This window comes from Populus nigra, chromosome 1 (assembly GCF_951802175.1).
Source record: "Populus nigra chromosome 1, ddPopNigr1.1, whole genome shotgun sequence".
Classification (NCBI taxonomy): domain Eukaryota; kingdom Viridiplantae; phylum Streptophyta; class Magnoliopsida; order Malpighiales; family Salicaceae; genus Populus; species Populus nigra.
Window position 1 is genome coordinate 25,307,237 of NC_084852.1, and position 13,771 is coordinate 25,321,007.

At 28.3% G+C, this 13,771-nt stretch overlaps 1 protein-coding gene across 1 annotated transcript; it reads left to right on the plus strand.

Moving 5' to 3' along the window:
• Positions 1–356: 356 nt before the first annotated feature.
• LOC133683700 (uncharacterized) lies at positions 357–2,711 on the plus strand. Its single transcript, XM_062106792.1, has 3 exons — positions 357–789; positions 891–1,046; positions 2,188–2,711. The coding sequence occupies exons 1-3, from the start codon at positions 418–420 to the stop codon at positions 2,368–2,370; spliced, it is 711 nt and encodes a 236-aa protein (XP_061962776.1). The 5' UTR covers positions 357–417; the 3' UTR covers positions 2,371–2,711.
• The last annotated feature ends 11,060 nt before the right edge of the window (positions 2,712–13,771 follow it).

The window sequence follows — 13,771 nt, forward strand, 5'->3', positions numbered from 1 at the left end:
GTTAAATCAAGTTAATATTTTTAGACTAGGTTAGGAGACCACTAGATCCCGTATGAACCTGTAGGTCAAATTTAAGAGGAGATGATAACGAGCACTTCTCAATAAAGTATTACAGAACAAAAAACCAAATAAATAGGACTATCAAACAAAAGGAAGGAAAAAGGGTAAAAAAATCGTAGAGTGGAAACTAAACCCTGTCCCAGAGAATAGAAGAGGAGGAGGAGGTGTAATTTTCTGATCCAACTAGGCAGGTCAGGTCAACGCATACTTAGATGGCGTCATCGTACACGTCAGCTCCAGCTCTTTACCCTCTCTGTTATGTTCGGGTCGCAGCATAAGTACTCCACAAGCCTTGAGCTCCAATCTCTTCATCCCTTGGCATAACCAGAATAAAAAAGAAGAAATAAATACTTAGCCATGAACGGAAACAACACATTCGTTGGCAGCAGCAGCTCTCTGTGTAATAGTTCCGGCGTCATCAACACGAGGCCATTAGCAGCAGATCAGTTGGTAATCCCAGACCCAGTTGCTGCTGCTGCTGCTGCTGGTATCGAACTAGGGAGTACTGTTGGTAGTCACTGTACCAGTAGTACTGCTAGTGGGTGCAGTAGCTATGGCTCACCAAGTTCACTTGTAAGTGGCAGCTGCAGTGTTAATATGCAGAGGAGCATTAGCAGTCATTCGTTTCAAAAGAATGGGTATCATTGTCATTTCGCTTCTCATCCCCATGATTTCTTGGACATGGACACCAGTCCTGTCAGAAGGGTTTTTAGCACCGGTGATTTGCAAGTGAGTGATCGCCCACCTATTCCTTTTTCTTTCCAAGATATTTAGATTTTTTATATATATATTTGTGGTTGTTTATCTGATGCGTGGTTAATGTCGTGCAGCATGGTCACAGAGCAGAGAGCCCATTGTTAAGTGAGAGCAGTATGATCATAGAGAGTATGAGCAAAGCATGCAAATACAGTCCAGAGGAGAAGAAAGAAAGAATTGAGAGGTACAGAAGCAAAAGGAACCAAAGGAACTTCAACAAGAAGATTAAGGTATTAATTAGACTATATATATATATACTAAAACGAACCTCTTTTACAGTAGAAATGACATAATTAATTTTTTTTTATTGTAACAATGAAAAATTTATAATTTTTTGTTTCTGTAGAATTTTTTTTATATACTTGATATGTTTATTCTTTTACATTTAATCTATTTATCATTATTATTTTATTTTTTATAATATTATTTTATTTTTATTTTTCTTTAAAAATTTTTAGAAAAAATAATATTTTTTATTCTTTATACTTAAAATATTTATCCTTTTATACTCTATTTTTACTTTTTTTTTCTGATTTTCATTCTTTTGTAGTTTTTATTTTTTTATTACACTTTTGTTTTGAAAAATTATTATACAAAACTAAAAGTAAATAGTGTTTTTATGTAACAATTATAATATTTCTTTTATTTTTATACTATTTAAAAAATTAATTTCAAACTTTACATGTCATTATTAACCTATATGATTTTAATTTTATTTTATCATGTGTTAGTCAAAATATATATTAAAAACACCTATATATTTTTATTTTATGTTAGAAAAAAAATAATTCGATCCGCAATCCCCAATGAGGTAAGTCATATAAAAATATTATTTTTTTTTAATTTTTGACCTACCCAATTCTTGATTTATTTAACTAAATATATGTAAAGCGTTATAATTTATAATTAGGATATATTTTTTCTTGTAAAAAAGCACATTAAAAAATTTTACATATAAATTTTTTATTAAAATAATTATCTGACCATCAATAAAACAGAGATGAAATAACTAATATAACTAGTATATATATATATATTAAATTAAAAAGCATACCAAGCGCACATTACCTAGCTGGCGCCTTTTACCTCTGGCCTCTATTGTACAGCACTATTGCATTGTGGCTATTCCTTCATCCTCACATGCCTTCGCTTTATGTCAAATCCAACTTGACCCTCGCAACACTATTAGAAAGAAGTTGCAACAGTTGTTTTTTTTTTTTTGCCTCGTCATTTATTTGCCCGTCATATGTGTGCGTGACTGACTGTTTTATTGCTGGTATGTTTCTTTATTAGGCTACAAAACCAGGGTTTTTTTTTTTTTTCATAATTAAGTAGATTGTGTGCTAAATGAATATTTCAATTTGCATTTAGTATGAGTGCAGGAAAATACTTGCAGACAGCAGGCCACGCATCCGAGGACGGTTTGCAAGGAACGATGAGATTGAAAAGAATCCTCAACTCCAATGGAGCAACGTAAGTGGAGAAGAAGATGAAGAGGATGATGATAACTGGATCGATTTTCTTGATTCATTCTCAGAAAATTCAGTTCCTTGAATCATGAAGGAGTCTTTCTGCATGGCCACAACTCTCTGCCTGGTTTCCTAGTAGTGTGCCATTGGCAAATATTGATTTAGGGTTCTTGTTTGTTATTATGTAATTAAGATCAGTTTGAAGTGCTGATTATTTTCGTTTACTTTAATTAGGTGATATTATGTTTTTTTTTTTTGGTTTTTCCCTCGTCTGAAGGCCCAACAGGCTGTGTATTATATACATTGACGGGGGCCATCCTTAACTCCCCCCTTACCCTTCATAGAATTGACGGCTAAGTTGCGCCCCTGCTGCCGATGATATAATAATTTCGTTAACATCATGAAATCTCAGAGGCTTTTAATTAATTGCCGGTAGAAATGTTTTTTTTTTTTTGTGGAGATATTATTTTAATATAATATCAAAGAAATGCACACATTGATTTTAATATTATTGATGAAAAAAAAAAACTCTTAAGAGTTAATAGAAGACGAAACACATATTTGTTCGCGAAAACATGCATACCACTATGCTACACTACCATTAATATCACCAAGTTTTCAAATCAACGTATAAAAGAAATTCGCATCATTTTATTACTATTTATTTTTATATTTTAAAAGTATTTTTGAAAAAAATTATTTTTTTTATTTTTTTTTACTTTAAATTAATAATTTTTAGTATTTTTAGATTATTTTGATGTGCTGATGACAAAAATAATTTCTAAAAATAAAAAAATTATTTAATACATTTTTAAATAAAAAATATTTGTCAAGTGATTTTTAATTTATCACCATTCTTTCTGTCTTTATATAAATTTTATTTTATATAAAATTTAAGTCTCTAATCTATAATTGAGATGAGATTTTTAGAAGATAATTATTTTTTAATTAATCATGAAATCAATATTCTATTGATTTTAATTGTTTGACAACTTATTTTACTATGTACCATCTTAACCAGGTGAGATTTTTAGTTTTTTAGCGTGTTTTGAATTGTAACATTTTATGTTCTATCAACTTTTTTTAATAACCAAGAATCCTGTTGGTAATTAAGTGACTGCAAATTCAAACATAAATTTTTTTTAATAAAATTTTATGTTTGCGTAAATATATTAGAACTTTAGGTTTTAGTTGTTTTTATTAGCATTGGAGCAGGATAACCAAGAATCCCGATGGTAAAGTGGACTGCAAATTGGTGGGAGATCGAGTGGCTCCGCCAAGACTTTTAGTACTTATCTTTAGAAGGATTATCATTTGCACCGTCAACGTCTAAGGAGGACTCAAGAGAGATTGATTGCGACGATTGAAAGGAACTCACCGACTTGATAGGTGCAATCCTGTGATTGTTTTTTTAATTTTTAGTATTAATATATTAAAATAATTTAAAAATAGTAAAAAAGTTATTATTTTTTAATATTTTTAAAATAAAAAAGGATGAAATTTATTCAATTGTAAGTGATAATATCGTGATGCTTTTCAAATTGATTTGTAGATATCTTTGAAAGGACATTACTACAACTTTCTCTTCAATTGAAACACCAGTATGGATGAACTCTTCGGAACTAGGAGTCCTCTCAGAGACATGACTTGCATCATCTAAATAGCAACTCAACTCAACTCATCATTTTGATCGATTGATTTCACCTCTTCTTTTGTTAGGTTCTTGACATGGATTGATATTATAAAATAAAATAAATCTTGATTTACTATTTGGAAATTCATCATTTTTATTCTAATTAATAAAAATTTATAAAATTAATTATAAAATAATATTTAGTTTATGCAAATATTAAACCCATCATTTAATTAGGGTATAGAATCAATTCAATTATTTTTCATCTCCTTCTTTTAAATTATAAATTCTATTTACAATCTAATTAAGTTCTCAATATTAACACCCTTAACAATGTGCACGAGCCATTCCTTTCTTTGGAGACCATAACACACTGCCATACGTTTGCTGTACTTGTTCCTAGCAAGAATTAGTTATCTTTTAAATTTAAATATCCTTCGTATTAATTAGTATTTCAGTACAAAACATGAAGAAGAAGAAGAAGAAGAAGAAGTTCTCTTTATTAGTGCTATTTTTTTTATTAATTAAAGAAAAGCAGCATCTTTATATGCAAACATTATATTATTTAAAGTGTTTCTTTGGCTTTTTCAAGCAAACATTGGATTATTTAATCGCTAATCATTTATCCGCTCATGCAACCTAATCATGAGAAAATATACTATAGAACCTGAATCTAATTTAACTTGCCCTTTCCATAAAGGCTGCCTATACATAAATAACTCTCCAGGGAACCCATAGAGGTGGGAAGGACGGCGATCTTGATTTTTGTCGGCCGGCGGTGGGTTACCCACTGAGGTTATGGCTAACCCTTTACTTAAAAATATAGACCAGGTGTTTGTCTGATTGACGCAGTGTACAGTGATCAAAGATATAAAATTAGGGTTTTTTAAGCTTTTAAAAATTAAAACTACAGCTATAAACTATAGAGTAAAAAAAAAAGGGATTTCTCAAGCCCTAGAATTATAGTTTATAAAATATAGAGAAAACTCTAAATTAAAAAGTTTAGAATAAATTTTGGAATAATCAATATATAATATATTTTGAAAATAAACTATAAAATTATTAAAATAATATAAGCTAATTAAAATCAAATCAAATTAAGATTCTAAAACCTGACTAAGAAAGGAATCCCAAAATAACTAAAAAATTAAGAAAATCCCTAAAAAATAACTTATAAGGCTAATTTCAGTATGATCTCGATCTTAGTTAGTTATAAGAAGTTGAACCATTATAAAATTGACTTTTTGAACATTTTAATCAAATTTCAACTCTATCCAACAATAAAATAAAAAATTATACTTGTTTATTAGAAAATATTTTTGACTGGTTCAAATTAATTCTTTAACTTAGACTTTTAAAACACATGGCACATCATGATAATGTTATTCTTATAGCACAATTATTTATATTTTTTTAATCTAAAAATAATATATGGTTAAGATTTTAAGTACGCAAACTTAAAAAGAAAAAATTTATTTTTCAGTATATTTTGTTTATTTGTTGAAAAATGTTTTCCTATAAAACACTTTCCTAATTTTTTTCATGTTTAGCTATATTGTGAAAAATTGATTGGTAAGATTTACTTTCTAGTAAAAAAAAATCATAAGCTCTAGATGATTGAAAATGTTTTTTAGTTTAAAAGATTAAAAAACACTTTACATGAATGACTCTAAAACTATAGTGGGTGTGTGTGGGTGTGTGTGTGTGTGTGTTAGGGTATATTAATATACAATATAAAAGTATATTGACTTGATATATTAGTGCATATAATACTTTAATTTAGATAATATTACTAGAAAATATATTCAAATACGAAACATGATATGTTATACAATACTCATACATTTTAAATCATAAATTGTGTTATAAAATTTACTTTATAAAATTTAAATTTTAAATCATGGAAAGTATCATTTCATGTATGGCTATATTGTGAAAAATTGGTCAGTAAAACTTACTTTCTAGTAAAAAAAATTCATAAGCTTTAAATGGAAGAAAATGTTTTTTGGTTTGAAAGATTGAAAAACTCTTTCCATGAATGATTCAAAAATTATACTTGGGGTGTGTTTGTGTATTAGGGTATATTAATATACAATATAAAAATATATTGATTTGATATATTAGTGCATATAATACTTTAATTTAGATAATATTGCTAGAAAGTAAATTTAAATAAAGAAGATGTTACATGTCTATAAATTATGGTATAAAATTAGAATACCATAGAAAAGAAATTTATTTTCAATGATCTCTAAACACCAAACAATAGTTGCATGTCTATAACATGCATAGTTACATTTTATAAAATAAATTATATATAAATATATGATATAGTAAATTCTTTTTTGTTTCCCACCATTACATTTTTTATATCTCATTATTTTATTATAAATGGATAAGTAGTTACATTTAATATTTTATACATGTTAGATAAACTTGAAAAAAATATTAATAAGTGATTTTCAAACTTATTTTTCATGGCATAATTAAAGAATAAAAAATATTATTCAATTTTTTTTTATGATAATGCCAAACATAAAAAAATAATCAACTTTTCAGAAATTCACTTTTTATGAAAACTATTTTTTGAAAAAAAAAACAAATTGCTTTCTAGCAAATAAACAAGAGATATAGTTGCTACCATGATTGTAGTAAAAAAAGATTACACACACACATACTAAATGGTGAGACTAAATCACTATAATTACAATGTTTTCTGTTTAGTTTTTTTTTTCAATTTAACCATTCAACAATCCAATCTTATTTGTTTTTTAGCTTTTTTAATCATTCAATATTAGATTGTATGAGAATAGTGTTTTTTTATTTTTTTTCAATTTTCTATATGTGGGGTCATATAACGGTCTCATGGATTTAATTTTTTTTTTCTTGATTTAAACCTTCAACATTAGATCTGTTGAAAGTGAAGACTTCATAATTTTTTTATTTATTTTTTATGAATTTATCCCAATATCATGATTTAGGTCGCGAATTTAATAGGATAACTCGAGTGGATTTAGGCTATTTTTTTCCGTAATGCTTTTTCTAATTGATTCTTTTTTATTTTATCCTTCAATATTGAGCTGATTATTATTTTTTATTTAGATATGATTATCTTGATCTCATTTTTCAAGGTCAAGTTGATTTAGGCTGACTCTATTTAGTTTTTGGTCTTTTTTTAATTGGGCTTCGTAAATTGTTTTCAATTTACTTTCTATAACGTTATCATAATCAGACTGACTCGAGTTGTGAGTTTGACAAATTGATTTTTTTTATTTTTTTAATCCCTTTTTAATTGATTTTTTTTTCAATCTCTCCCTTCAACAACTCAAACTTCTTTTTTTTATTTAGTTTTTTTTTATTTCATCTTTCAATATTAAGTTGTTTGGGAATTGCAGTTCATAAGTTTTTTCAATTTGCTTTACGTAGAGTTATATCAATCTCATGAATTTAGTTTTTTTCTTGATTTAAACTTTCAACATTGGATCTGTTGAAAATAAAACTTCATAAACTTTTTTATTTGGTTTTTAGAGAGTTATCTCGGTTTAATGATTCAGGTGGAGGGTTTAATAGGTTAGCTCGAGTTGATTTGAGTTGTTTTGGTTTTTGTTGTTTTTTTAATTGATTTCTTTTAAATTTCATCATTTTATATTGGGTTGATTGAAAATTGAGTTTCATAAGTTTTTTTTTCAATTTATTTTATATAGAGTTATCCTGATCTTATGATCAAGGTTACTAGTTTGACAAGTTAATCTGAGTTGACTCGAGTAGTTATTTTTTTATTTTTTTTATTTAATATTTTTCTTTCAATTCTTTCCTTTAACATTGGGTTGATTAAAAACTGATATTCATAATTTATTTTGATTTACTTTCTATAAGATTATCATAATCACATGACCCTAGCTGTAGATTTATTAGGTTAACCCAAGTCATCTTATTTTTTTTAAAATAATTTCATCTAATACGTCGTCTTATCAATATTTAGAAAAGATATTGTCCAATATGCATTACATTTTGAATTCATGATTATTTATTTTTACTAGAAATCACATCAGCAACATTTGAATAATAAAATTTATTTAAACTGCAACACAACAAGTGACAATGATCTAAGTATAAACTATAAAGAAACAATCAAATAATTTCCAAAATAAAGATTAAGCTACTCGACTTTAGTGATCAAGTTAGGAGCTACCCTGCACTCAAATTTTTGGCAATCAAATGAATTTAATCACAAAGTAAGGCTCTCATCATCATTACATAGAAATGCTAATGTTATATAAGCTTTTTCTACTTGTTTTTTTTTTTTTTCATAAATCAAGGTTCTTTTGAATTTTATTTATCAAAACATGGCACCTTTTTAACTTATTTTCCAAACAGAGTCTTTTATGTCATGTAGACTCTGCGCATAACCATTCCATATCATTTTTTTAATATATCAATAAAAGTGAAATTAAAATTTAGAACAAATAAATAATTTAAAAGGTAAGAAACTCACCTCCCTATTCTATTTCTTCTAGGTTGAGTATTTTTGTTTTGGTCCCTATTTTTGTTTTTTTTCTTTTCCCATCAATTTTTACACTTGAAATGAAAATCAAACAAAAGCAAATAAAATGGTTTTGTAACATAAAACTAATAACTAATATTCATATAAATTAGTGTCTTATAATTTGTTGAGAACTAATCTTAACAAAGAGACCGAAAGAAGTTGGAGAAATAATTAAAAGAAAAGAGAGAGTTATGAAAATGTAGAATTGCAGGATTTTCTTTTTTGATATTTCTTGAATTATACATTTTAAAATTCATGATTATAGACATTAGATTTCCCTCTAATTCTAACTGTTTAACTAACTAACAAAATCAACTATTAACTGCCACTAACTATTTATTTTTCAAACAAGATTCATGTGCTAATTCTAATTATTTCTTCAAGAAGAACTTATGCTTAAACTATACCCTCTATGTTGCTTCTAAGATTGGTATTCTACAATTATCCCATATGTCTCTAATAGTTTTCTTCTGCTTCTTATTCTTGTTGTAACAACTGCCTCACCTTAAAAGGATTCTTGACCTAAAAAATATGTGTTGAAATTTGAAAATTGAGTTCATCAAGATCTTCTCAGATGACATTTTCTTCAAAGAGTTTGGACCACCTTACCAATCCTATCATAGTAGCCTTTTTTCCTTCATTAAATTTTCTATGTAAGATTGCTAATAAAGTCACTTTAACCCTACCAGATTCATCCATGATTGGCAGTTTAGAAGAAAGAACTGCATTCTCCCAAACCTTTTTTTTATATATAGTGAAATGTGAAAAACTAGATGAATTAAAACACCTTTTAGCAGCTGTAATCTATAAGCTACAACACCAACCTTTTGAGTTATCTTATAAAGGCCATAAAACCTTGGATTAAGCTTGAAATTCTTCTTGAGAGTTACACTCATATGCTTGTATGGATGTAATTTTAGATATATGAAATCACCGATCTAGAATTCTCTCACAGTCCTACCTTTATCAGTAATTTGTTTCATTTTGTTTCTAGCTAAGTACAATTGCTACTAAAGAATGTTGTCTATGTTCTCTCTAGCTATTAACATATCTTCCACAGCTACTACTGAGGATACCCCTTGTGCAACTATTTATCTATTAGGAGGGAAATAACTATACAATGCTTGAAAATGACATTTTAATGGTTGAATGGTAACTTGTGTTGTACCACCATTAAGCTAAGGACAACTATGAATTCCATCTCACAGGATTATACATTATCATGCATCGTAGGTAAGTTTACAAACACTAATTGACCCTCTTAGTTTGTCTATCTGTTTGAAGATAGTAAGCAAAGGAAGAACACCTAACCTTTTAAACAGTTCTTTCCAGAATACACTTATAAAGATTTTATCCCTTGTTAGTTACAACTACAATTGAGGCTGACAATCCATGATTTTTGTAGAAATGATTAAAGAATACTTGAGCAACATTATGAGCAGAATAATGATGAGTTAAAATAATGAAATGAGCATATTTTGTAAATCTATCTAGCACCACCAATAATGCATCTTTTTAGATTTAGGTAGAGATTTAATAAAGTCCATTGTGATATCCCTTCAAGTTCCCTTTGGTACTGGTAGAGGCTGCAATAACCCTGGATAAGCCACTATTTCTATTTTTTTCCTTTTATAAACATCACATTCTTCTATCATCTATTTCACTAGTTGTTTCATAGATGACCAATAAGACAATGCCTTTAGCCTCTTACAAAAATTTTGAATCCATGCATGCCCTCTAATATAAGAATCATAAAAAGCATTAACTAGTCTTTTTCTTAATTCTTCATCACTTCATATCACAATCCTGTTTTTATAATTCAGAATGCCATCCACTAATTCAAATTCTGGCTAACTATTAGCATTAACCAATTTTTCAATCACTACATTCTTGAATTTAGGATTTAGTGCATAGGACTTATTGGTCTCCTCATACCATACTGGCACCATTGTTGTCAAAACATGAATACTTTATTGCTTCTTCTTGTTTGCATCAAGATTCAATGTGGTGTTTATATACAAATCTTATTTTTTGAACAAGGCATCTCCAACGAAATTATCTCTTCCCTATCTGTATTGTATGAAATATTTCAATCCTAATAACTTTGTTAATCCTTTCCTTTGCATTGGAGTATGTAATTTATATTCAAACAAATACTTTAAACTTTCATGGCCAGTCTTTATGACAAATTGATCATGTTCTAGGTAGTGTCTTCATTTGTATATTGTTATTAAGATGGACATGTTTTATTTTTCATAAATGGATAACCCCAAGTGTTGAGGACTTAAGGCCTTACTAATATAAGCTAAAGGTATGCCCTTTGACTCAATATTCCTCCTAACCCCACAACACAAGCATCAGTCTCTAGCACAAACACCTTATGAAAATTCAATAAGGCCAATATTAGAGCCTCACATAAGGTCATTTTAAGTTGCTCAAATGTTGCATTAACCACTTCATTCCATTTGAAATTGTTTTCTTTAATAAATCAGTCAATGGTTTGCTGATAATGTTAAAACCTCTAGTGAGTTTCCTGTAATATCCAGCTAAACCAAAAACGTTTCTCAACTCCTTCATAGAATAAGAAATAGGCCAAGTCCTCATATCTTCAGTCTTTTAAGGATCAGTTCCCACCCTTTCTGCAAAGATAGTATGTCCTGGATAACCCATTTTCTCTTCATAAAATGAGTATTTAGATTTCTTTACAAATAGTTGATTGTGTATCAGTGTTTCTAAGATAGTTCTTAAATGAATGATATGCAATTTCATTGTAAAACTATATGTCAATGTGTCATCGAAAAATATTAACACAAATCTTCTCAAATAAAGCTCCAGTACAATATTCATCAAAGCTTGAAACGTGGTTGGAGTGTTAGACAAGCCAAAAGGCATTACTTTGAATTCATAATGTCTTTGATGAGTCTTGAAGGCTATCTTTTTCATATATTTTGTATTCATCTTTAGTTGATGTAACCTGATCTCAAATCTAGTTTTGAGAAGTATCTGGATCCATTGAGTTCATCTAACAATTCATCTATAAGAGGGATTGAAAATTTATTTTTGATTGTAAGATTGTTCAACTACTTGTAATACATATAAAACCTTCATGTATTATCCTTCTTTTTTACCAAGAGAACTGGAGATGCAAAAGGGCTAGAACTATGTTGAATAACTTTATTTGTCAAAATCTCATTTACCAACTTTTTTATTTCATCTTTATAAATAAAAGAGTTTTTTTAGGGTATGATAATTATTATTTTATCACTTAGGATAAGAGGGATTTTATGATCAAGTTTCTTTCTGAAGGTAAGGTTTTTGGCTCAGCAAATACAGGCTGAGATTTTTCCAATAATATTGTCACTTTGTATTACTTCCTTTCTTATTGAATTTTTCTAAGGCTGTTAAAAAAGACAACTGACCTACAAAACCAAATATTATTTCATTTAATTTTTTATAGAGCTTTGATGCCACCATCATCTGCAATTTAGCTTCTTCAATCATTTCCTTTAACTCAACAATTTTTCCTTCTCTCTTAAAAGAAATCTTCATTTTAATAAAGTCAAACATAATAGAAGAATATTTTTAGCTAGTCTACTCCCAATACCATATCACATCTCTCTAGCTTCAACAATCCTAGATCAATTTGAAACTAATATCCTTCCATGAAGCATGAGAGTTTTAAGCATTATACAGATTTCAACACATTTTCATTTGCTATTGTGACAACCAATGTAGTAATTATTTCCATCACTGCTTTGACCTCATTAACAACACATTCATCAATGAAGTTGTAGGCACTCCCACTAATAATCAAGATCATTAATTTTTTTCTAAGATAACTTTCTCTAATCCTGATTGTGTTATGGGCATAACTTTCTACCAATGCATTCAATGATAGGCCATATTCTTTAATATCTTCAGCATTTATCTCATTATTTCTACCTTTTATTTCTTCTATAAAGTCATCCTCTTATTTCTTATCTCCTTTTATCAAATGTATACTTTTATTATGACATAAATAACCAGGACTATGCTTTTCTCCATACTTATAACATTGCTCCAGTAGTTTTTTTTATTCATAAACATATTATTAAGGTTGTTTTGAACCTTGTGTTGTATCATTCTTAACTGGATTATAAGACTTTAATGGTTGATTATTTGTCCATCTATTAGTATTGATTAGAACCATTGATCTTGTGGCCATCTTATTCCTCCTGGCCATAATAAGTTTTGATTTTTCCTACCATTTAGATTGTTCAAATGCCTGTATTAATGTGATTAGCTTTAAAATTTTCAATATAAGCTTCACAACTTCCTTAAGTCCACTAATGAAGCTTGAAATGTAATAAGATTCTGGCAATGTAAAGTTCTTGACAATCATTAAAGATTTAAGTTCTTTAAACTTCTCAATGTATTCTTTTATTCCTTTCTACCATGTCAATTTATTGAATTCTTCTACCGTATTTTCTTTATTGCCAAATATCATACAAATTCCTTTTGTAAAATCATCATAACTAGCCATACCTCTACTGTTTTGAATGTATCTTTCAAACCATACCTCAGCTCTTCCTTTTAAGTATATAGAAACTATCTCAACACACTAACCAACAAGAGAAAAGTATAACTTAAATTGTTTTTTTTTACATTTCCTAATCCAACTTTGAGGGTTATCTCCATAGAAATTTGTTATCTCTACCCTGGATAGAGCATTATTATAACCAAGTTCCTATGCTTCAAAAAAATTCACCTTCTCTATTCTTGTATGTGTTTTTAGTTGAAGTAGAATTCCATTAGAAATTGGATTGTTCTTTACACCAGGCAATAAACTATTTCTGCCTTCTTTTTCAGCTTCTTGATTGTTAACCTGTAACACCCCATACTTTCATTACATTTATAATTATTTTCCTACGATAACCGAGGGTTTAGATAACCATTATTGAAGCCGACTTAGAAATGAATTATTTGTTCTTCATGTTTTGTTCTTCCCATTGCCTTTGATTCTGCAGAAATCCATCATTCATGCCTTGTAATTATTCTTAAAATTCATCATGTATTCTTTGTATTTATTCTTCCATTTTGTTTCCATGCTCTTCTAAGGCTCTATCTTTATTGTTTTCAACTATATTTAACAGTAATGATTGGATCTTTTGGGACCTGATACTAATTTGTTAAGAACTAATCTTAACAAAGAGGTCAAAATAAGTGGGAGGGAGAATTAGAAGAAAGGAGATTATTATGAAATTACAGAATTACAAGATTTTCTTTATTGTTATTTCTTGAATTGCACGCTATGGAATTCCTGATTTA